We start from the raw sequence: 24,835 nt of genomic DNA on the forward strand, positions 1-24,835 counted from the left end.
AGATTTATTACAATAATAGTCGTTGAAGTTGTTTATATAAATATAAAAAAAATCATAATATATTATTATATTTTTTTTCCAAATTTTGTAAAACATTATTTAATACAATATCGTCAATTTCTCGAGAAAAAATATTTATGGTACGTTTTTAATAGATTTAATTGAAAAAACCGAAGTTTATTTCCATCCATTTATGTATCAAATTCTTTGATCACTAATTATAATGTTTAGTTATAACTTTACAACCAAAGTTGTTGGTTTTTATCAAATATATACGTTAATTCATACCATTTTTATTTTTATTTTTTATACAATAATACATAAAAGTTGATCTAGATTCGTTAATTATTTATAACAAAGTCATAAAAATATTAAAAAATCACTTTGAAGTTTAAAAAATCAGTTTATTTAAATTTCAGTTTATTTTAGTAGCACGCAGATGTTAAAAAAACAAACAGTCTTCTTTTTTCAGACTGCAGACGTTTGGTCCACCTCTTCTACTGCAGAGGTCTACAGATGTGGTCCGCAGACTGCAGACATGTTGCCTCAGAAAAAACAAACAGCACCTTATAATCCTTAAAAATCTCCACCTAACTAATGTGAATCGGTCAAAATGAAGACTTATTCCCAATATGCTTCTTGAAACAGGGGATTAGAGTCATTTTCTCTTGTTTCTGTTTACGTTGCCACCACCAACAGAAACAATTCCAACAAATAGAGAATCGTTGCTGCCTACATGATGTTATTCTATTTTAGATGTGCCATGGATGTTCTCTGTCGATCTCTCTCCTCTGTTTCTCTTCTTAAAATCACTACCGCCACCTTCTCTTCCCCACCGTCGGATCCCTACAAACTATTTCCTTTATCCGCGACTTCTGGTTCATATTGGTGGGGATAGAGGGAGGATTTGATCAAGCATACCGGATTGTGTTATTTCACCACCATTAGTCCCCCCCTCCCCCGCACACACACACACACACACACACCAGAGCACCATTACAGTTTACCCTTTTCATTGTCGACATCCCTCTCTTTCTCTAAAAAGCCCTAATTGCCACCACGAAGACCAACTACATGAGGTTCTTAATATGGTTCTACTTGCAACCAGTGGCGGAACCAACTTGTAGCCGGGGAAGTTTGTTAGAGAAGTATAATTTATTTGATGTTCCCCTGGTGGTACTACTAGATTACCTAGATGCTACTTCTTAGAACTTGTAGATGAAGATGATTAGATGAAGAATGTGTTCTTAACCCACTTTATTCTCAAAATTATGATTTTGTTAAAATTGGTTCTTCAAATAATCACTTTCACACTCAATTTTACTTGATCAAAATCGACTCAATGTTTGTTCAGGAAGACTACTTGCTTAATTCAATCTTAACCCACTTAATTTATTCTCAAAATGGTGCTTCCCTTTTCTCAAATCCTAACGATTGCTTTGAAAGAGTCAATGCTGAGTCAACAGTATCATATACTTCCCAATTCGTTTTTGACTTAGATTCCAAATGGGTTTTTGTATTGTTGTTGTTGTTTTTTTTTCATAGTCAATCTCATTTGCAATTCTTGATAAGTTTTAAGTCATTTGGACGATCCTTATTGGTGGAAATTGGTAAGTGTTAAGGGTTATTTCAGTATGCCTTCAAAGTGTTTGATATTATGCCTAAAGGACTAGATCGAAACAATTTGATCATGACTAACAATATTTGAGTGTTTTCCTGCTTATATCTAAAATATGATGTGGATGGACACAAAATACATAGACTTTGTATTTTCAACCTGACTTGATCATCGTTATTTTTTCTATTTTTAGTTGTTAATGTTCATGGAGGAATTTATAAACTTTTCAGGATCAAAAGTTTGTAATATGAATGCCACAAACCTCTTTGTATATTACTCGTTATATGACCAGTGAATTTTCTTGTGGTTAATTTGGCATTACTTTTTATATTTTATCGGGAAAAAAATATGTGCTACCTAGTTCCGCCCCTGCTTGCAACATATATGGAAATATTCAGTAGTTTGAAAATTTTGGTGCTTATAATGGTAAATTTTCACATCTATCGTCTATTATTTTGACAAATTCCTTCCCGTTTCTCGGCATTTCTCCCATATCTTTGCGTTCTCTGTTCACAAATCCTGGATATAGTGCCCGTTTGCCTTCATCGTCATCACATACAATTCCAATCTTCTAGGGTTCAATCCACCTCACAGATTTCTCTTTTCTTCTCTCCACAAACCCTAGATCGAATGTTACCGCCCCCGTCATCTACATCATATAAGGCAACACCCACCACCAACACTCTCTTTCTTCTCTCTTCCTATCCGGCAACGTTCACCACCACACACCACCATGTAAACCACCATCATTGATTTTATCAATTTCATCTCTTTCTAATTTACGATTTAACTGGATTTTCAGGACTCCCGTGAAGCCCGCACTTCCATCACCATCGAGGTTTCTCTCACACTAATCCGTTCATCTAATCATGTGTAAGTGTGTGTTTATCTTCTTAAAGTTCCATAAATACTTTCTCTCTCTGGTTGTTAATTAATTTTTTGTATGTATGTGTGTGTTTAACCTTTGAACAACCATTTTTGTTTCAGCGAGCCCATGGATCTTCTTAGCCATTCTTCATGTTAAGCCCTAATGTTTTGAGCTCCATATCTTAGTTTGGAACTTTTGTTCCCAGATATAAAACTATTTGATTTACCTCTCGGGTTTCCAGTAAACTTATTTGTATTTTGCAGGCTCAAGAAGTCTTTAATGAAGCTGGAGTATGTGGATTTTTGAAAGGCACTTCCGTGACTTTATTTATGGTATGTGTCATATGTTTGCTCTCTATGTGTATGTCTGTGTGTTGTGTCTTTGTTTCCTATAATAAGAATGGTTGTATTACTGATCATGATTCATCATTTATACCATTTCTTGATAATTTTCTTGACTCTTTATTTTACCTTACAATCAGGGGTTCAATATTTTGTGTTGTGCAGGGTTAACAATCGTAGAAAGTGAAGCAATAAGTGAAACTAAAAAGTCTGTTGTTAAATATTGTGATATTAATGAAAAGAAGTGAGGACGTAAGTCAAATACTAAGTTTTGGTAATGAAATGGTTTGCACAGTCCTTGATGAGCTTCTTTGTTTGCCTTTATTGTTTAAATCACTTAATTAACTGAGATAATAATCTCAACATATGGCTTTTTTAAGGGTGATTTACAAGGGTTGTTGCATTGTAGTCTTGGGATCTCTTCAATTCAACTTGAAGGTAAGTCACAAGTCTGAAACTCCAATAATAGAATGTAAGGAAACATCTTTAAATTTGATTTGGTTTTTGGAGGGACTGTATGATGAAAGGGGGTTTTTGTTGTGTAAAATTAGAAAAGAAGGAATTTAATAAATTCTTGGTTTGGCAAATACACCTGGACCTGCATAATCTGGAAGTAAATGTTAATGGTCAAAAATTCTATTAATTAGGGGTATTTGTATTTGATGTCAAATTTAGATTTTTTTTGGTGGTTTAAAAGTTGGTTGCAGGAGAAGGATCTCTCAAAAAAAAACCTTAAACATGCATCTTAAGCTACAGAGGATAAAATTCATGGACCGTATGTGTATATGTATCAAAGCTCACGATTTTTTTTATCAAATCTGACCATCGACCTGATTTTCATGATCACTTTTCGGTTTTTGTATCAGTTCTTGGATTTTGTATTTTTTTAGTGTGTTTCGTGTCTTGATAATAAAGTATTTTAGGCCCAAAAATTAAATAAGTGAATGTGTTGTTTGCTTTTATTTTATTTTCTGCATTTCAGATGTACAAATGTAAATTGAAAGTCTCTCAAACATATGTAAATGTAAAGTTGAAGACAAATTCAACATTTGATGTTTATTTCATATATGCAGTTAGATATAGGGTTTTTGCAAGTTAGATTTGGGTGTAACCAGTCATGTTTACTTTGTTTTTTTGTTGCTTTTCAGATCCTAATGGTAGATTTTTTTGTTTTTGTTTTTGTTTCAATAAACATTCATCCTATAGTTAATATCTTGAAACATATATGGGTTTTTGTTTTTGCTTTTTAGAAATTAGACTCTTCAGTTGTGTAGGTGTTCATTTGCTCTTGCTTTCTGGAAACTAGATCTCAAAATGGTTGTAGACATGTCTAGATTTGAGTTTTAACTTTTATATAATGTATGGATTTGAGATTGAGATGAGTTTATTGGCTCATAAAAACAATAATGTACATGATAGAGATGAGTTTTTTTGTTATTATAAAAGAATTTCATACCTAATAAGAATAATGTATTTTTAATTAATATAATTTATATTATGTTTATGAGTAATTATAATTTTTACAAAACAAATACTTTTATACAAATTTTTTCCAATGAAAAGTCAAAAAATATTGCTTTGTGTAAAAGCTGAATAATCTAAGGGTTTGTAGGCTGAGCTTTTAGGCATGCTTTTAGAAAAAAATGACAAATATTTGCTTTAGGCGTGCTACAGAAAAAAGAAATGACATGGAGTTCTTAACCTAAAGATGTATAAAACACTAGAGGTTTACAAGAAACTTACCAAGTTGTTAAGAACCACTTGAAGAATTTATCACTTCTTAAGGATGGCACACAAAATTTGGAAGAGTTAGATGAGAGAAACTTGGGAGAAAACTTGAGTGTGGAATTTTGGGTGTGGCCTTGGGGTTCTCGGCCGAACACACTTTAAATGGGGAGGGTGATTGCTTTCTTGATGCATGATGGATAATAGAAAGCGATGCATGGATGCATGGAAGGTAAATGCTTGCATGGTGTGGAAACATGAAGGGTAATAAGATGTAAAGGCATGAGGTGTCAACATTAATCCTTTATCTTTTTTTAAACTCCCAACTGAAACCTCACAAGGTTTTCGGCCATAGTGGGCTACCCAAAGGGTTTTCGGTTTTTAATGGCCCATTAAGGGAAGGTTTCCGATTTTTCAAATGGGTATGGGCTTTCGGGCTTAATTTGTCCCAATTAAAGAGTTTTCGGCCAAAGGGAGGCCTAAATAAAATGGTTTTCGGTCTAGGGTATTTGGGCTAAGAATCCTAAGTGAAGGCCCAAAAATTGATTTGGTTTAGCTATTAGATCAGACTTGGGCTTATAAGAGGCTATGACAACTTGGTTCTTAGTGTATGCACATATGTATTCAAATAACATTGTTGTTTTGAGTGTCAACAGTTTAATGCAACAAGGTTACATAGAGGAATTGTTGTACATGAATCACGAATCTCAATCCTAAATTTGCTAGTTGTGACATGTAAGATTTTTACCTTTCTCAAGTTTTATGATTCAGAATTCACTATTTAGATCAATGTGCTCTGTTTCTTTTTTGGCGTGTTTGTTCTATTCAAACTTACATTAACTATCATGCTTATTATGTTCTTTTTCTTTTTTGTAGCTACAGAGAAGAATGTACTTGTTATGCAAATCGGAAAACCGATGTTGAATAAATATCATCTGCAACAGGTCTTTTTTTATATGGCAGTTTTATGCTTTGTCATAATATAATAATAATATCACTTAAATAAAACAATTGATGCATTTTTTATGGTTTATGTGTTAAATGGTTATTCATTAAGAATGATATGTGTTTGAGAGACATCTATAGATTCAAATTTTAGGTTTGTAGGGCATGTGATACAACCGAAGTTGAAAGAGAGTGCTTACTAAACATGAGCTTATTTATGGGAAGTGTCAGTTGGTTCTTTTTGTGTGTAGGATGGTAAAATAATTGGTCATTGATATAACCTGTAAGTTTTCTTATGGCTTAAAACTTTTTGTTGGTGTTTTCGTTTTGCTAATATGTAAAGTTTGTATTTTAGGAAGAATTATGTGACTCTAATGACCTTGTTGAGATGATTCGTACATGTGAGGTGTCATACAATCTTTACTCATGTAGACTTGTGGTTACATGTTTGAATGAATAAAACCCCAAACATATCTTCTTATATTATTGGTTTGATAGATGCTGTAAGTTTTAAGTTTATTGTTATAACTAATCTATAATCAAAGAAAATGATAATAAAATTCTGTTTTATGTAGTTAAAGAAAGGAAGGATCTTGTGAGAATAGTGCAAATGTTGAGGAACAATGGCATATTGTTGAATGACTAAAGGGCATTTTTGTCATAAAAAATAATAAACAGGAAAAAAGAATATAAAAGTTGCAGTAAGTGTAAGTATGTTGTTATTACTTGTACTAATATTTTTCTAGAATTGCAGGTATATTAGTAAGACACTAGCAAATGACAATTTGGAAACAAAAATACCGAGTAAGGTTTCATATATAGAAAGAGACACCTTATTTAGGTTTATGAAGAAGTTCTTGGCATTGTTTTTGAATTGCTTGTGATCGTAGTTGAATTGCTTAATCCGTGAGGCTATGGGTAAGAACTTAACTGATCTTAATCTTTTCTTATTTGTTTGTTATGTTTTTTAATTAATTATCATTTTTTATGGATAAGACTCCTTAAATTTGTTTGGATTCAATCCAAAGGTATGTTTTATGATTTTCCTATTCAGTTCTTGCCTAATATATTTACTATATTTATAGCTAGATATTTCTTACTATATGTAATAATGTTTGGAATTTTGATTTTAGCTATGAATATCTTCTTGATCATCATGTTTGATGATGGATGGATAATTTGGGAGAGCAGCAAAGGAGGATAACAGATTGCGGGAGCAATAATTTAGGGTTCTATTTTATAATCAGGTCTGCTTTTATCAGGTTCATAATGCCAAGTGTATGCCTCTAACAATTGGTGGTGCTTCCAATATACTACTTCCATTCCAAAACCAATGACCTATGATTTGTAATCTAGAGACCAAGCAACTTTATTATGGTGAACCTGGTGGTACTAGATATTAGGCTGATTGACCTTCTGGTGACGTTATTTTTTATTATATTATAGAATAATTGGTTCATGTTTTCCTTGAAGTAAGCGATATTGATTTGTGACCGCTTAAGATTGGCGATAACAAAATTTTTTATGGGGTTTTATTATGTTGAGACAGAGTAGTGCGATATTATGGAGAGTTGTTTGGCCATTGCATCTAAATACCACCTAAGCAAGTATTGTCACATAACCATCAACCCCATCTATATTTGAGTTGATACAACTGGTTGTGATCCCTTAAATCTTTGTTTGAGGTAGTCTTGATGTGTTATCTTTTAGAATCTATGTTTTATCATCTAATAACAGTCCTAAATCATTTTTGATTAAAACAAATGTCATAACTCTAAACTGTAAACACTAAACCCCAGCCCCAATTCCTAAATCTTAAACCCTAAATCTGAAATCTCATATCTTAAAGCCCAAAACTTGAAATCTAAACATTAAATCCAAAACCTTAAATTGTAAACCATAAATGCATGTTCTTTGAAATATAATATGTTTCTAAAAAACACTCTACGTTGTCAATTTGTCCTGGTACCAAAGCATTGCATGTTCATTAAAATATGATATGTTTCTAAAATGAAACTAACCGTGCTTGATAAAAAAACATGAACTCTAACCAAAACTAAACACCAAGTACTTTATTAGTTCGATTAACCAATCCTAAAAAAGAGACCAAATTCTTAACTTAAAAATCGGTGTGGTTCAGTAGTGTTTCTGTTTTGGATTTTTTGAATACCCCTAATATGTATGTATAATGCAATAATCCTAACAACTCATTGTTGCCCATTGCGTGTAAACTCTATTTCAATATAAACGTTTAAGAAAAACTAATCACTAGTATATATATTTCCTTGAAGCTGTACCATTGTAACTTTAATGGTAATATAAAAAAGGGTAACTCAAACATAATTTCAATATCCAAAGTTAGGATGATAATTCACAAATATATATCACTAGAAAATGATTATGTAAAGCACAGGTATATATCACTTAGTATGGGATGGGACAATAAAAAAGTGACTTTTTCTAACAAAAAATAGACATTTCGGACCGATATTCCAGACTTTCAAACTAAAATTTCAAAATTTGTAAGATAAAAACTATGGACTCTCAAGAACAAGTCCGAAATCTGATAAACAATTTTAAAATTTTGAGAAAAAAAACAGTTTTTTACTTAAATCTAACAAAAATTTAAATAAATTAAGTACATGTGAATTATATACGATATTAATGCATAAAATCATGCATTTTATTAAAAAACGGTGACATTTTTTCAAAAAAAAAAACTATTTTTCGCCGTTCCTTATACAACAATATGTACCCAGCGATTAATGGTTAATGAAAACTTCCAAACATAAACTATTTGACAAAAAAACTATCCAACGTATGGAACTAATTGCCAATAACAATATTTATACGCCTTCTGTTAATTGAAACATATTTTGAATGAAAATTAATTGCCAAAAAATACTATTCATCACCGTTGCTTTGCGCGGGTATACCACTAGTGTATATATATATATATATATATATATATATATATAAGAAAACTGTAATAAAGTCATTACATATTGGCCTCATAATCGATTTAGTCCATATATTTTTTTTATCCAATTAAGTCTCAAAAACCGGTAATCGTATTCAATTTAACCCTTTTACCTGGTCAACAGGTCATCTAGCTTTCAAAAATTAAATTTTTGGTCTATGTTTCAAATTTTGTTACAAATTTGGTTCAAAACTTACACTTTTGGCTTGGATTTTAATTTTTTTTTTACAAATTTGGTCCAAAATATACCACTTTGGCCCAAATTTTAGAATTTTATTATGAATTCATCCTAATTTTAGTTTTTTTTTTAAACTTTTTTCTTCAAAAAAAACCGAATGCTTTTTCTTTATAAAATCATATTTATTAAAAAAAACAAATTTTCACATAAAAAATCTTATATTTACTATATAAAAACTTCTTAATTTTTTTATACGAATTACCGATTAATAAAATTAGGTATTTATTAAGTACATAATTATATACAAATCTGTTTTTATAAAAAAAATATATATACATACATGTATTTTACAAAAAAAAAAGAAACATATATATATATATATATATATATATATATATATATATATATATATATATCACACAATGTTGAATAGGCACCAACACCGGGGATATAACACTAGTTGCATTGGTTTCTTTACAGGAAAAGTGTATTGTTTTTTAACCAAAAAATTGCATTGTTTTAACTAACTATCAGTAAATTGAGATTCAAAAGCTCATTTAGGAAAAACAAGATTGGCGATGTAACAAAAAAAGTGTCCCATTCAACAATCCATTAACCCCTAATGGTTTTGCGGTTTCTAAAACTGACAAGTGAACTATCAACCAAAATTCTGAGAAATAAAGAAAAACAACAGAAATCTAAAAATAGACATTACAAAATAGTAAAAAATGTGTTTAGGTCGCATCTTCAGTTCGATCAACTCCTATGTCAGTTTGAATCTGACGAGTCATTCTCTTCACTCTCATAATCTTCACTCTCATAGTCTTCACAATTTGAATCTCGGGGCTCCCTTTTAGATATGAGAACAGTTTTGGTCCAATTCAAAGCTGATGGAAATGCAATGTGCTTTTGACCAAATTTGCGACCCAGAGCGGTGAGAACTACGTCGCCACAGTGTGAGATGTAATCCTCCATGTCGGACAGCTTTATGGAAGTGGCTTCAAAGAAAAGGGAATCAGAACAAAACTCCTTTTCAATAGTAACAGCTTCATTAACCATTTTTCTGACATCCACAGTGTAATCCCTTATAATTTGGTACATGTGCGTAGCAAATTCTACATGGACCTTGAGTTCTCTTTCAATCTTATCAGCATATAATGAAAACCCTTTCATTATCCCATGGCTTTTGTACCACAAAGCAGGCTATAGTCATTGTCGCCCCGAATATGCTCTTTACAAGAGCATAACTAACAATCCTCTTGGCTGGGGTTCTGGTGTTTTCCTCCAACCAGAGGCATTTATTAGAGTAGGAGTAAAACTTGTTAACTCTTTTGAAAAGTTTCTTCTTCTTTATCTTACTATGTACATACTTATCAAGCAGACGGCAATAATACTCGTGATGATTATTATCAGCTGCCATCTGGTATCCCAGGAATGACTGATATTCTAACTCCTTAAAAGCCTCGAGAAGATTCAAAGAAATGCCTCTGAAAAGAATAGAGTCCTGGGCGGCAGCTGCTGTGCAATTTTTTAGAAACTCTTGATGTTCAGGTGATAAGGACATATATTCTGATGTTTCACCACTAAGGTCTATTTTATCCGCCCTCCAGAAATAGTCTTGGGATTCCTTATACAGATCCCACTCTTTTTTGTGTTGCAAGGGAAATAGATACGGCTTACTTTCATTCATCTTGGAGACTAGGAGAGAAACGAAACAAGAAATTAATTCTTTTAATTTGCTGCACAAAGAAGAAGGGGGTTAGAAGAACAAAAAAAGGCGGATCATGGATAGGGGTTTGATCCCTTCATCTTGGAGACTAGGAGAGAAACGAAACAAGAAATTAATTCTTTTAATTTTCAAACCATTGCATCAACGTGATGACTCCCCCGCTTCCATTGAAGTTGTCGGGTTTGCCATTTGTGAAGTCCTTGTATGAACACTCTTTTGCACGCCACGTACTGTCTCCGTGGATAGAGTGTGTAGCTCCCGATCCCGAACCACCAGCTCCGTTGGTCCCTATATGTGACATTGCGGCCGCTACGGCTGCTGTTACTGCAGCCTGGAACATCGCGGGATCAAACTGTGGAGGCGGCGGCGGAGGAGGTGTTGCTGTGTTGCTGGAAGGTCTTGGTCTTCTTCTTGGCGGCATGGTTCTGTCATAAGTCGTAAACCAATGTACTTTTAGTAAAAGTGTATTTATAGGGAAAGAAATCTTTTATACATATTATTACGTTGTTTTCCGGTATGTTTACGATACATACGATTTTATACTTTTTATTGACCCAATACATTGGGTTATGAGGTAAAATGAAAGTATAAAATATTTTTATTATAGTAACACAAAATACTCCTATAGTATTTGTAAATGTTTAGTTTTGAGTTTTTAAAGCATTTAGTTACTTTATAATATTCATCATACTTTTAATGAGAATTTATAAGTCCTTGTCTTACCCGTTCGGCTAACGACCCTCCACCGATCAAGGAAGCGGTGGGTGAGAGTGGACACCCATTAAGTTGCCATTTTATAGGCAACAACCTTATACCCCCCTTATAGACCGGCTTCGTGAATGAGGCGTACTAGCGGTAAGACGAGTTTGTTAGATTTGTTGTCCATCCTGACCATCCCCCGGTATATGCAAGTCAATTCCCGGACAGATATAGTTGATCAGGCTATATCCTTCCCAGACTTGATTTACATATACCAAGGCATACCCATAATGTACAACTCCTCTTCTTTTATTTTATGTTGTTGTAGTTATGACACTATGTGAGCATGTATGCATGTATTTATACTTTTTAATAAAAAGAATCATTTATTTTCTAAAAGTATATTTATTTGAAAAATGCACAAATCAGAGACTATTAGTCCCAATTGTGTTTATAGTTTGTATATCTTATGTGGTTTGATATACTTAATTCACTATAAACTGCGCTCTGATACCAATCTGTCACACCCCCAAACCAAGGATGGCGGAAACGTCCGGGGGTGGAGGACTTCATGTATAGTATCATAACAGCAATTGTAATAGTAATTCAAGCAAACACAACCAACATATATATAATTGAAAAAAAATATTACATCATTGTATGAATTACATGTTTACGAATCAATTACAATATGTTGATAAAATATGAAATAGTAGACGCCTTAGCGTCCCATCCTCAAAAGCACTTGATTACCTGTTTAATGATTTCCTGAGAATACAAGTTGTTTGAAAAAGTGTCAACACAAAGGTTGGTGAGTTCATAAGCTTTTCATTTGTAAAAGTAGTATTTATGTTAGAAAAATCCAATATTTTCCTTAATGTGTAAATGTAGTCTTAAAACCCAAAGACCGAAATGTACAAGTAATTTGTCATATTTATAGTAAAACAATGCAAGTTTAAATCGACATAAACTCGTTAAATTTTAATGAAGTTCCCGTAAATTCCAATGTTTGTTAATACTTTATGTGAGTTTATTATAACCATACTATGACCAAGGTTGCCTAAAACGACGTTCTTCAGGCGTCGGAAATGTTATGACATTTGTCACCCCAGACCTATCGGTCTAACTGTTGCATGCAGTTTAGGTGTGGGTTTGTCAAACCCAATATAGATCTATACACAAGTATCACGCTCTCCCTCAAGGAGACTCTGGTTACAATAGAGGACTTAATGGTAATTTGAAGTAATTGTCTCACAAAGTCATTAACGGAATTTCGTGTTATGAAAACTTGGTACCGTATGGCCGTACCTTGCTTAATGAAAATATCCTTTGTATAAATGTACCCTTTTTAAATGTATGTGTTATGTAATGTATCATAAACTATACCTATTATAGTTTATCAACCAAGGGTAGTACGTGGTAATGTATGCAAACTATATTCAAAATAGTTTATTTAATGTTTGAATGTATCGATTGTACTTTGATTATAATCACTTGTTATTCTTTATATTTTATATGACCAAATCCATTTGTAAACTGATGTGTGTCTAAATATTAAGATAAAATGTCATATATTGCAGTAACATATAGTCACATAAAGATATACACCTTGCTCAACATGTTACAAGATGAAATGAAATTAACAGCAACTTTTCGTTAAAAACAGTTTCTGTTACCGTTCTTAGAAAATTTATAGAAAAATCATCACAGCTCTAAATCCAAATCCGCAAATTTTGAGAGTTTGGAATATGAGTCTAGTTTGTTCGTGAATTTTATCATGATTTTTAGTGATCTCTAACAGAGGTGAAAATGTTCATAATCACAGACTGGTCGGGGTTTGCCTCTGAAATGACAGGCAGTTTTGTAAAAATCACCATTAATTGTAGAAAAATCATTTGGAGGTGTGCAAGTAGTCATTTTAAAGCTAAGAGTTTGAACTACTTGCATCTGAAACAGTTTTGAAAACTAAAATTTTTAAGTTAGCCAAAACAGTCCGTGATTAACGTCCATCTTTTCTGATGCAATCTGTTAGAAAAAGTTTAATTGTGTTCTTGATGATTTTACTTGTATTCCCCCCTTAAAACTTAAGAAAAACATGTAAATGTATGGTATGAACTCACCTTATGTGGTTTCAGTGGATGAAAGTGAGAGAGAGGAAGTGTTCAACTCAAGAACACTAAGAAGATGTCTTGATGATTCGAAAATCTAACACCGAATAAGATGGAACTTGTGTAAGATATCAATGATTTAAGTAGAATGGAGTTTAATAATTATGTGAATGATGAAGATACTTACTAATTGAAGCAAGAAATCCCTGGAGAAAGCCTTGAAGTTCTTGAAGTTGAGAGAAAAGATGAGAGAATTTTGGAGAGTGTTCTTGGTTGCTAAGTGTAGAATGAAAGAGTTTTTATGGAGAATGAGGAGAGAGGATCAATCCTCCAGCTCTTAGAACGTGGGAAGAGCTGGAGATTGGCTGTAAAGGTCCACTAAGGAGACAAGGGGTAGTGGGAAAGAGTGGCTGGTCATAGAGTGAGGTGGTAGTGGGTTGCTTTTGCCATAAATTAAGGAAAAGCAAATATTCCCTCAATAATTAGATCAATCACCAATTCTTTTAATATATTTTATAAAAACCCTGGAGATTTATATATTTTGGGGCCTTAGTTTATAAAATAAAGTTTTGGGTGAAAATCCCACGTTAAAATAATGAAAAACGGAGTTAAAACGAAGTCGTAGTCGAAAAACCGGTAAAAAGGGCCTGACTTCGGACCTCGCTTCGGACGGACCTCACTTCGGACGGACTTCACTTCGGACTTCGGACTTCGGACACTTCGGACCCTTCGGACACTTCGGACACTTCGGACTTCGGACACTTCGGACCCTTCGGACACTTCGGACACTTCGGACACTTCGGACCAGAGGTTTCGGTTTCGGATCCTTAAAGCTATTTTACTCGTTTTTATCCCGTTTCAAGCGATTTTTGACCCGGTTAAGGGTCGAGATGACCCAAATGATTACAAAAAGTTAAAGTAACTTTTGAGAGAGATTTGGGAGAGATTTGGGAGAGATTTCAATTAGAAAGAGATAGAGTGAAAACGATTTAGAGAGGTTTCGTTGGTGATTAATTTGAGTGTCCGGCTTCACAACGCAAGGTTCGTAAACCCCATTAAACCGTGTTTTAGTGTCGTACACAATCCCGATGATTGTGCAATAGTGTTTTATCGCTTTGGTTCGTTGTTTAGCACTGTTAAGGCTAAGGAAAATCAAACACATGAACTTTCCAAATGAGGATTTCTCATTAAAATAACGAATTGTATAGTGATTACATAACGTAAACCCTAGCATACAAGGGTTATTGGAGTTGACCGGTTTGACTTGTTGACTTTGAATTGACCGAAATTTGACGGTTGTCACATCATCCCCCCGTTAGAAGGAATTTCGTCCCGAAATTTTCATTTCGACTGGGATTTCAAGAGTTTGGGAAGAGATGTGGATACTTTTGTTTCATCTGATCCTCGCGTTCCCAGGTGAATTCGGGTCCTCGTTTAGCGTTCCAACGTACCTTCACGATGGGAATACGACTTTGTTTCGTTCGTTTGATTTCCCGGTCCATGATCTCCACAGGTTCTTCCACGAAGTTGAGGCTCTCATTGATCTCGATTTCCTCGAGTGGAATAATGAGAGTCTCATCGGATAGGCACTTTTTCAAGTTCGAGACGTGGAAGGTAGGATGCACATTACTAAGTTCGCGGGGTAGATTGAGTTTGTAAGCTACGGGGCCGATTCTAGCGAGAATCTCAAAAGGCCCTATGTATCTTGGATTCAGCTTCCCACGCTTTCCGAAGCGTATCAAGCCTTTCCAGGGTGAGACTTTCAAAAGGACTCGGTCTCCCACTTGGAATTCCAAGGGTTTCCTCCGCTTGTCTGCGTAGCTTTTCTGTCGGTCTCTTGAGGCTTTAAGTCGTGCTCGGATTTGTACGATCTTTTCGGTGGTTTCGCGGATGATTTCTGGACCGGTGAGAGTGCTATTAGAGGCTTGCCCTCTAGCTAGCTGTGAATCCCCCACCTCAGCCCAACACAGGGGTGATCTGCACTTACGACCGTAAAGAGCTTCGAATGGAGCGACTTTGATGCTAGTATGATAGCTGTTATTGTAGGAGAATTCGATAAGCGGTAGATGGGTATCCCATGCTTTACCGAAGTCTATCACACAAGCTCTTAACATGTCTTCCAACGTTTGAATGGTTCGCTCGCTCTGTCCGTCGGTTTGTGGGTGGTAGGTCGTACTCATGTCAAGCCTAGTTCCCAATGATTTTTGTAGAGACTGCCAAAACCGTGAGGTAAATCTACTATCTCTATCAGAGATAATGGATATCGGCACACCATGGAGTCGTACAATCTCTCTGATGTACGTTCTAGTCAGCTTCTCCATCTTGTCGGTTTCTTTTATTGGTAGGAAGTGTGCTGATTTGGTCAATCTGTCTACAATTACCCATATTGTGTCAAGCCCGCCTGATGCCTTAGGCAGCTTGGTTATGAAGTCCATGGTTATTCGTTCCCACTTCCACTTAGGTATATCCGGCTGTTGTAATAGCCCGGATGGTTTCTGGTATTCTGTTTTGACCTTAGCGCAAGTCAGGCACTTGCTCACATAGGTAGCAATCTCAGCTTTCATGTTCGGCCACCAGTATAATTTCTTGAGGTCCAGATACATCTTACCCGACCCGGGATGGATGGAGTATCGAGTCTTGTGTGCTTCATTCATGACGACATCTCGGAGTCCACCGAACTTCGGTGTCCAAATCCGGTTCATGATATAACGTGCTCCATCATCCTTGACTTCTAAGTTTTTATCCATTCCCCTTAATGTCTCTCCTGCCACCTTTTCTGGTTTCAAAGCTTCCAGTTGAGCTTCCTTGATTTGTATGGTCAGGTGGGAATGGATTGTCATTGTTAAGGATTTTACTCGGCGGCCCGAGTACTCCTTCCTGCTTAGAGCATCGGCCACTACATTGGCCTTGCCCGGATGATAACGAATTTCGCACTCGTAGTCATTCAGCAACTCCACCCATCTCCTCTGTCGCATGTTGAGCTCTTTCTGATTGAGGATATGCTGAAGACTTTTGTGATCAGTGAAGATAGTGCATTTCGTGCCGTAGAGGTAGTGTCTCCAGATCTTCAAAGCGAATACCACTGCTCCTAATTCCAGGTCATGCGTAGTATAATTAACCTCGTGCGTCTTAAGCTGTCTTGATGCATACGCGATAACCTTCCCTCTCTGCATGAGCACACATCCGAGGCCTTGATTCGAAGCATCACAGTACACTACGAAGTCCTCGGTTCCCTCTGGGAGAGACAAGATCGGTGCGCTGCATAGGGCTTGTTTTAACGTTTGGAAAGCAGTTTCTTGTTTATTTTCCCACTTGAATATCACACCTTTCTGCGTCAAGGTGGTGAGTGGTTTCGCAATCTTGGAGAAGTTTTGTATAAATCTTCGGTAGTAGCCAGCAAGCCCAAGGAATTGTCGAATTTCGGTTGGCGTCTTGGGTGCTGACCAATTCTCGATTGCCTTGATCTTGGAGGGGTCCACATGTATGCCTTTCTCACTTACCACATGTCCAAGGAAATCCACTTCTCTAATCCATAATTCACACTTAGAGAACTTAGCATAAAGCTTCTCCGCTCTTAGCGTCTCTAGCACTTGGCGTAGATGTAGGCGATGCTCTTCTTCGCTTCGCGAGTAGATCAAGATATCGTCGATGAATACGATTACAAACTTGTCTAGGTAGGGTCGACACACTCTATTCATTAGGTCCATGAATACCGCAGGTGCGTTTGTTAAACCGAAGGACATCACCACAAACTCGTAGTGCCCATAGCGAGTTCTGAATGCAGTTTTGGGAATATCTTCTTCTTGAACTCGTAGCTGATGGTAGCCTGACCTTAGGTCGATCTTTGAGAAGAAATTTGCTCCTTGGAGTTGGTCGAAAAGGTCATCGATTCGGGGCAGAGGATATCGGTTTTTGATGGTGAGCTTGTTTAGTTCCCGATAGTCGATGCACATGCGAAAGGATCCGTCCTTCTTCTTTACAAAAAGGACTGGTGCTCCCCAAGGTGAGAAGCTTGGTCTGATGAACCCTTTGTTCAAAAGCTCGGTCAACTGACTGGACAACTCCTGCATTTCTGATGGTGCGAGGCGGTATGGAGCTCTGGCTACGGGGGTAGCTCCGGGTATTAAGTCAATTCTGAAATCGACTTGTCGTGCGAGTGGTACACCAGGAAGATCCTCTGGGAACACATCCGGGAAGTTACACACTTCGGGGATGTCCTTGATGTCTTTCACGTCTTGTTTCTTGTCTACTACATGGGCTAAGAAGGCGTGGTACTCCTTCCGGAGATACTTTTGGGCTTTGATGCATGAGATGATTTGTAAATTCGCACTAGGTTTGTCACCATAGATAAGAAGGGTTTCGTCATTTGGTAGATTGAGGCGAACGGCCCTTTCGTAACATAGAATGTCGGCACGGTGAGGAACTAACCAATCCATCCCGATGATTACGTCGAAACTTTTTATGGTGACTGGCATCAGGTCAATTTTAAATGTATGGTTGTCTAGAGTGAGAGTACATTCTGAGTATATATCGCTAGTGCGTTCTACTTTACCATTTGCCATTTCTACTACATAAGTATCCTTTAGTGATTGGGGATTTTGTTCAAGTAAATGTTTATATTGGTGGCTCACGAAACTCCTCTCCGCTCCACTATCGAATAGTACGCATGCATAAGAGTTATTGAGGAGAAACGTACCGGTAACCACCGTGGGATCCTCGACTGCTTCCCCGTGTCCTATTGCCAGGACTCTTCCTACTCCACCAGCATTAGGGGCTTGTGCTTTGGGGCAGTCTCTTTTGAAGTGACCTGCGTCTCCACAGTTGTAGCAGGTCCGGGTTGCCCCCGTACTGGCGACTTGGTTGATTGGTTGAGCCGGCGCTTTACAGAAACGAGCAGTGTGCCCCTTCCTGTCGCAGTTGTTACAGTGCATCTCCCTACAAGCACCATTGTGGTGAAAGTTGCACTTGTTGCACTTAGGTAGTTTTCCCGCATATGGCTTCGGTGGTGCTGGAGTGGTAGCAGTAGTGGCAGCATTAGTGGCAGCATGGACAGCAACAATTTGTTGCTTCTTAGCGGGGTCCTGTGCTGGTTGGCTCTTCTTTTCGTTCCAGAACTTCCTTTTGTTGTTTCCCCCTTTTGATTTATCAGTGGTGGTGGTTGTAGTATTATGACCGGCTCGGTGGTCAACAAGTTGTTGTGCCAGCTCCCTGGCACTGTCAAAAGTAGTTGGCCTTGAAGCCAGGACACTACTTTGCACGTGGAGAGACAGTCCCCAAAGGTATCGCTCCACCTTTTTCTCCTCCGGAGTAACCATTGTTGGGCAGAGGAGAGCCAATTCATTGAATCGGGTGGTGTAGGTTTCAAGGTCAGAGCCCGTCATCCTGAGGTTCCAGAGTTCTTGTTCCAGCTTTTGAATTTCACCTCTCGGGCAGTACTCCTTCATCATCAACGTTTTTAGTTCTGCCCAGGTTATGGAGCTAGCCACTTCGAGAGTAAGTGACTTAACCCGGCAGTTCCACCAAGTAAGGGCCCGGCCGGTGAAGGTTAAGGTTGCGAACTTAACTTTGCTCGCTTCGGGGCAGGAGCACACCTGAAAGACTACTTCGGTCTTTTCAAACCATTGCATCAACGTGATGACTCCCCCGCTTCCATTGAAGTTGTCGGGTTTGCCATTTGTGAAGTCCTTGTATGAACACTCTTTTGCACGCCACGTACTGTCTCCGTGGATAGAGTGTGTAGCTCCCGATCCCGAACCACCAGCTCCGTTGGTCCCTATATGTGACATTGCGGCCGCTACGGCTGCTGTTACTGCAGCCTGGAACATCGCGGGATCAAACTGTGGAGGCGGCGGCGGAGGAGGTGTTGCTGTGTTGCTGGAAGGTCTTGGTCTTCTTCTTGGCGGCATGGTTCTGTCATAAGTCGTAAACCAATGTACTTTTAGTAAAAGTGTATTTATAGGGAAAGAAATCTTTTATACATATTATTACGTTGTTTTCCGGTATGTTTACGATACATACGATTTTATACTTTTTATTGACCCAATACATTGGGTTATGAGGTAAAATGAAAGTATAAAATATTTTTATTATAGTAACACAAAATACTCCTATAGTATTTGTAAATGTTTAGTTTTGAGTTTTTAAAGCATTTAGTTACTTTATAATATTCATCATACTTTTAATGAGAATTTATAAGTCCTTGTCTTACCCGTTCGGCTAACGACCCTCCACCGATCAAGGAAGCGGTGGGTGAGAGTGGACACCCATTAAGTTGCCATTTTATAGGCAACAACCTTATACCCCCCTTATAGACCGGCTTCGTGAATGAGGCGTACTAGCGGTAAGACGAGTTTGTTAGATTTGTTGTCCATCCTGACCATCCCCCGGTATATGCAAGTCAATTCCCGGACAGATATAGTTGATCAGGCTATATCCTTCCCAGACTTGATTTACATATACCAAGGCATACCCATAATGTACAACTCCTCTTCTTTTATTTTATGTTGTTGTAGTTATGACACTATGTGAGCATGTATGCATGTATTTATACTTTTTAATAAAAAGAATCATTTATTTTCTAAAAGTATATTTATTTGAAAAATGCACAAATCAGAGACTATTAGTCCCAATTGTGTTTATAGTTTGTATATCTTATGTGGTTTGATATACTTAATTCACTATAAACTGCGCTCTGATACCAATCTGTCACACCCCCAAACCAAGGATGGCGGAAACGTCCGGGGGTGGAGGACTTCATGTATAGTATCATAACAGCAATTGTAATAGTAATTCAAGCAAACACAACCAACATATATATAATTGAAAAAAAATATTACATCATTGTATGAATTACATGTTTACGAATCAATTACAATATGTTGATAAAATATGAAATAGTAGACGCCTTAGCGTCCCATCCTCAAAAGCAGTTGATTACCTGTTTAATGATTTCCTGAGAATACAAGTTGTTTGAAAAAGTGTCAACACAAAGGTTGGTGAGTTCATAAGCTTTTCATTTGTAAAAGTAGTATTTATGTTAGAAAAATCCAATATTTTCCTTAATGTGTAAATGTAGTCTTAAAACCCAAAGACCGAAATGTACAAGTAATTTGTCATATTTATAGTAAAACAATGCAAGTTTAAATCGACATAAACTCGTTAAATTTTAATGAAGTTCCCGTAAATTCCAATGTTTGATAATACTTTATGTGAGTTTATTATAACCATACTATGACCAAGGTTGCCTAAAACGACGTTCTTCAGGCGTCGGAAATGTTATGACATTTGTCACCCCAGACCTATCGGTCTAACTGTTGCATGCAGTTTAGGTGTGGGTTTGTCAAACCCAATATAGATCTATACACAAGTATCACGCTCTCCCTCAAGGAGACTCTGGTTACAATACAGGACTTAATGGTAATTTGAAGTAATTGTCTCACAAAGTCATTAACAGAATTTCGTGTTATGAAAACTTGGTACCGTATGGCCGTACCTTGCTTAATGAAAATATCCTTTGTATAAATGTACCCTTTTTAAATGTATGTGTTATGTAATGTATCATAAACTATACCTATTATAGTTTATCAACCAAGGGTAGTACGTGGTAATGTATGCAAACTATATTCAAAATAGTTTATTTAATGTTTGAATGTATCGATTGTACTTTGATTATAATCACTTGTTATTCTTTATATTTTATATGACCAAATCCATTTGTAAACTGATGTGTGTCTAAATATTAAGATAAAATGTCATATATTGCAGTAACATATAGTCACATAAAGATATACACCTTGCTCAACATGTTACAAGATGAAATGAAATTAACAGCAACTTTTCGTTAAAAACAGTTTCTGTTACCGTTCTTAGAAAATTTATAGAAAAATCATCACAGCTCTAAATCCAAATCCGCAAATTTTGAGAGTTTGGAATATGAGTCTAGTTTGTTCGTGAATTTTATCATGATTTTTAGTGATCTCTAACAGAGGTGAAAATGTTCATAATCACAGACTGGTCGGGGTTTGCCTCTGAAATGACAGGCAGTTTTGTAAAAATCACCATTAATTGTAGAAAAATCATTTGGAGGTGTGCAAGTAGTCATTTTAAAGCTAAGAGTTTGAACTACTTGCATCTGAAACAGTTTTGAAAACTAAAATTTTTAAGTTAGCCAAAACAGTCCGTGATTAACGTCCATCTTTTCTGATGCAATCTGTTAGAAAAAGTTTAATTGTGTTCTTGATGATTTTACTTGTATTCCCCCCTTAAAACTTAAGAAAAACATGTAAATGTATGGTATGAACTCACCTTATGTGGTTTCAGTGGATGAAAGTGAGAGAGAGGAAGTGTTCAACTCAAGAACACTAAGAAGATGTCTTGATGATTCGAAAATCTAACACCGAATAAGATGGAACTTGTGTAAGATATCAATGATTTAAGTAGAATGGAGTTTAATAATTATGTGAATGATGAAGATACTTACTAATTGAAGCAAGAAATCCCTGGAGAAAGCCTTGAAGTTCTTGAAGTTGAGAGAAAAGATGAGAGAATTTTGGAGAGTGTTCTTGGTTGCTAAGTGTAGAATGAAAGAGTTTTTATGGAGAATGAGGAGAGAGGATCAATCCTCCAGCTCTTAGAACGTGGGAAGAGCTGGAGATTGGCTGTAAAGGTCCACTAAGGAGACAAGGGGTAGTGGGAAAGAGTGGCTGGTCATAGAGTGAGGTGGTAGTGGGTTGCTTTTGCCATAAATTAAGGAAAAGCAAATATTCCCTCAATAATTAGATCAATCACCAATTCTTTTAATATATTTTATAAAAACCCTGGAGATTTATATATTTTGGGGCCTTAGTTTATAAAATAAAGTTTTGGGTGAAAATCCCACGTTAAAATAATGAAAAACGGAGTTAAAACGAAGTCGTAGTCGAAAAACCGGTAAAAAGGGCCTGACTTCGGACCTCGCTTCGGACGGACCTCACTTCGGACGGACTTCACTTCGGACTTCGGACTTCGGACACTTCGGACCCTTCGGACACTTCGGACACTTCGGACTTCGGACACTTCGGACCCTTCGGACACTTCGGACACTTCGGACTAGAGGTTTCGGTTTCGGATCCTTAAAGCTATTTTACTCGTTTTTATCCCGTTTCAAGCGATTTTTGACCCGGTTAAGGGTCGAGATGACCCAAATGATTACAAAAAGTTAAAGTAACTTTTGAGAGAGATTTGGGAGAGATTTGGGAGAGATTTCAATTAGAAAGAGATAGAGTGAAAACGATTTAGAGAGGTTTCGTTGGTGATTAATTTGAGTGTCCGGCTTCACAACGCAAGGTTCGTAAACCCCATTAAACCGTGTTTTAGTGTCGTACACAATCCCGATGATTGTGCAATAGTGTTTTATCGCTTTGGTTCGTTGTTTAGCACTGTTAAGGCTAAGGAAAATCAAACACATGAACTTTCCAAATGAGGATTTCTCATTAAAATAACGAATTGTATAGTGATTACATAACGTAAACCCTAGCATACAAGGGTTATTGGAGTTGACCGGTTTGACTTGTTGACTTTGAATTGACCGAAATTTGACGGTTGTCACATTAAGCAATACCATATTCCAAGAAAAGAAATACAAAAGGCAAACTCCAATCAAATGGACCTGAGTTAGCACCACTAGTTCGAAACTTTGATTTTGTTGCGGTTTTGATCTAATTTTTTCTGAAAATATATTAAGATGACGGATTTGCACTTTGTATTTTTTTTTAAATTTTTTATTTTCTTTAACATTTTCCTAATTAAAAAAAAACCACCTCTACCTCCACCTGCTCACCCTGCTCCTACTAACCCACCCCACCCCACCTTTAACACACTAACTGTAAGAACCTGAAATTTAGAGAATGTTGACATTTAGTAAACTATTGACCAAAAGGGAAATATGATCATTTAAGAGAAAAATATGAGATTATGAGTTTGTGACTTCATAAAAATGGTCAAGATAAGTTTAAGTCACCTATAGGAGGTTAGATAAGAAACCTCAAGAGAAAGAATGAATGGGAAGATGCATTATGGTCAAAAGGGTAAAATGAGAAGTTTTATACTTTTAGGCCAACTTTGTTACTTAATACATTAAGACCAGTATTAATTAAGTGAGATATGACTTAACAAAAGTGTAAAGTATGTCCTCACTTTCACATGGTATAAAGAACATCGAAAACGTGTTAGTAACGAAGGAGATATGAAGGTTTAAAGATTGAAGAAAAAATGTTCCAAAGTTGAAAGGGAAACAACTAAGGGAACTATTGTCAATCAGTCACCGTGGTGCGGTGAGTGGTAAAAAGGGTTCAGACGTAGTCTTCTTCGTATAGAGAAATGGCAATGTGTTTTTCCTCGTGGCGCGGTGTATGGGCATTACGGTGCGGTGGCTAAAGTAGGATGCCCATGATACCACGTATTTGGAAGTATATGGCCACGACGTGGCAATTAAATGGCAGCCATTAACCTCGGGTCAAAAGGTCATCGTGATGGTAATTAGGCCACCGCGGTGCGGTATTGCATGAGTTAAACCCCCTGATCAGCCTCATTCTTGCCAAAAACACTTCTCATTCCTTAGAGGAGGGAGCTCCGACAGTTTTGAGGATGGAGGGTGATCATGTGACGATCCAAGGTGCTAGAGACAAGGATTTGACATCAAATGCTTATCATTTAGTCACCTCCTTCATCTTTAAGCTTTTACGACTTTAATAGTGAATAATGGAATTGAGTTAGATATGAATAAGTACCCTTAAGAATCTTGTTAATTGATGTCATTAATAGTGTTTAGAAGCTTTGACTGAGCTTTATGTGTGATTTCAATGGTGAAATCACTATATGTGAAGTTAGGGTTTGAAACCCTAAACTAGAAATTATGTTAATTGATGCATTAGATGTTAGATTATGATGAATTAAATATCAATATTTAATTCATTATTGGGTTGAATTTAGAAGTAGAGAATGAAATGTTAGAATTATAATAAATTAAGTGATCATTTGACATTAAGAAATAAATAAGCTCTTAATAGGCTAAGACAAGTTTCAAGGAACTAGAAATATTGTATGAATGCCTTGAGCAAGTCGATGAGCCAAGATGCATCAATTGAAAGAAAGAGCCAAGAAGGGTAGTTTGTCCTTATTAATTAACAAGGTGAGTTATATATATATATATATATATATATATATATATATATGTGTGTGTGTGTATGTATGTATGTATGTATGTATGTATGTATGTATGTATGTATGTATGTATGTGTGTATGTATGTATGTATGTATGTATGTGAGAGTCATGTATCAGAGCATGACAAAGAGAAAGAAAGAAGAAGATTATATGTTTTATAACCCTAAGTAAGATCATGTACTTGTGGTTATACACTTAAGATCATGTATCTGAGCATGTGTGTATAACCAAAGTATGTAAAGAATCATCAATTATTTAGGAAGAAGATTAACATGAAATTAATGATAAAAACGAAAGAAAGTTAAACACCACATGTTAAGAAGAAGATGAAACATCCCAAAAATCATGTCCAAGAATTTCATTTAAAATCATTAACAAAACCATAATTATCCAAATCACATGTCATAGAATGTCAAACATCATATCAATGTATATCAAAATAT

General features: G+C 36.1%; 1 protein-coding gene and 3 long non-coding RNA genes across 6 annotated transcripts; 1 reads left to right on the forward strand and 3 right to left on the reverse strand.

Annotated features, from left to right (window-relative positions):
- The first annotated feature begins 2,099 nt into the window (after positions 1 to 2,099).
- Positions 2,100 to 3,709, forward strand: LOC145134166 (uncharacterized). Of its 2 annotated transcripts, none has more exons than XR_013718961.1 (3): positions 2,100 to 2,353; positions 2,421 to 2,818; positions 3,535 to 3,709. It is a non-coding gene; the product is annotated as an uncharacterized LOC145134166 (long non-coding RNA). The 2 variants fall into 2 exon arrangements; XR_013718960.1 differs by having other exon boundaries at positions 2,421 to 2,491; positions 2,606 to 3,709.
- A 6,093-nt stretch (positions 3,710 to 9,802) lies between these two features.
- On the reverse strand, positions 9,803 to 10,345 carry LOC145130604 (ribonucleoside-diphosphate reductase small chain-like). The gene has a single exon (XM_079065380.1). The coding sequence runs from the start codon at positions 10,343 to 10,345 to the stop codon at positions 9,803 to 9,805; it is 543 nt and encodes a 180-aa protein (XP_078921506.1).
- A 179-nt stretch (positions 10,346 to 10,524) lies between these two features.
- LOC145133742 (uncharacterized) lies at positions 10,525 to 13,529 on the reverse strand. Of its 2 annotated transcripts, none has more exons than XR_013718723.1 (3): positions 13,379 to 13,529; positions 13,204 to 13,288; positions 10,525 to 10,809 (listed from the first exon to the last, which is right to left on the reverse strand). It is a non-coding gene; the product is annotated as an uncharacterized LOC145133742 (long non-coding RNA). The 2 variants fall into 2 exon arrangements; XR_013718724.1 differs by lacking the exon at positions 10,525 to 10,809 and adding an exon at positions 11,781 to 11,851.
- Positions 13,530 to 18,747: 5,218 nt separating this feature from the next.
- Positions 18,748 to 21,821, reverse strand: LOC145133989 (uncharacterized). The gene is made up of 3 exons (XR_013718856.1): positions 21,671 to 21,821; positions 21,496 to 21,580; positions 18,748 to 19,101 (listed from the first exon to the last, which is right to left on the reverse strand). It is a non-coding gene; the product is annotated as an uncharacterized LOC145133989 (long non-coding RNA).
- Positions 21,822 to 24,835: the final 3,014 nt, after the last annotated feature.

The sequence above is a fragment of the Lactuca virosa genome, chromosome 8, assembly GCF_052849685.1.
Source record: "Lactuca virosa cultivar CGN04683 chromosome 8, Lactuca_virosa_CGN04683_v6, whole genome shotgun sequence".
NCBI classification, from domain to species: Eukaryota; Viridiplantae; Streptophyta; class Magnoliopsida; order Asterales; family Asteraceae; genus Lactuca; species Lactuca virosa.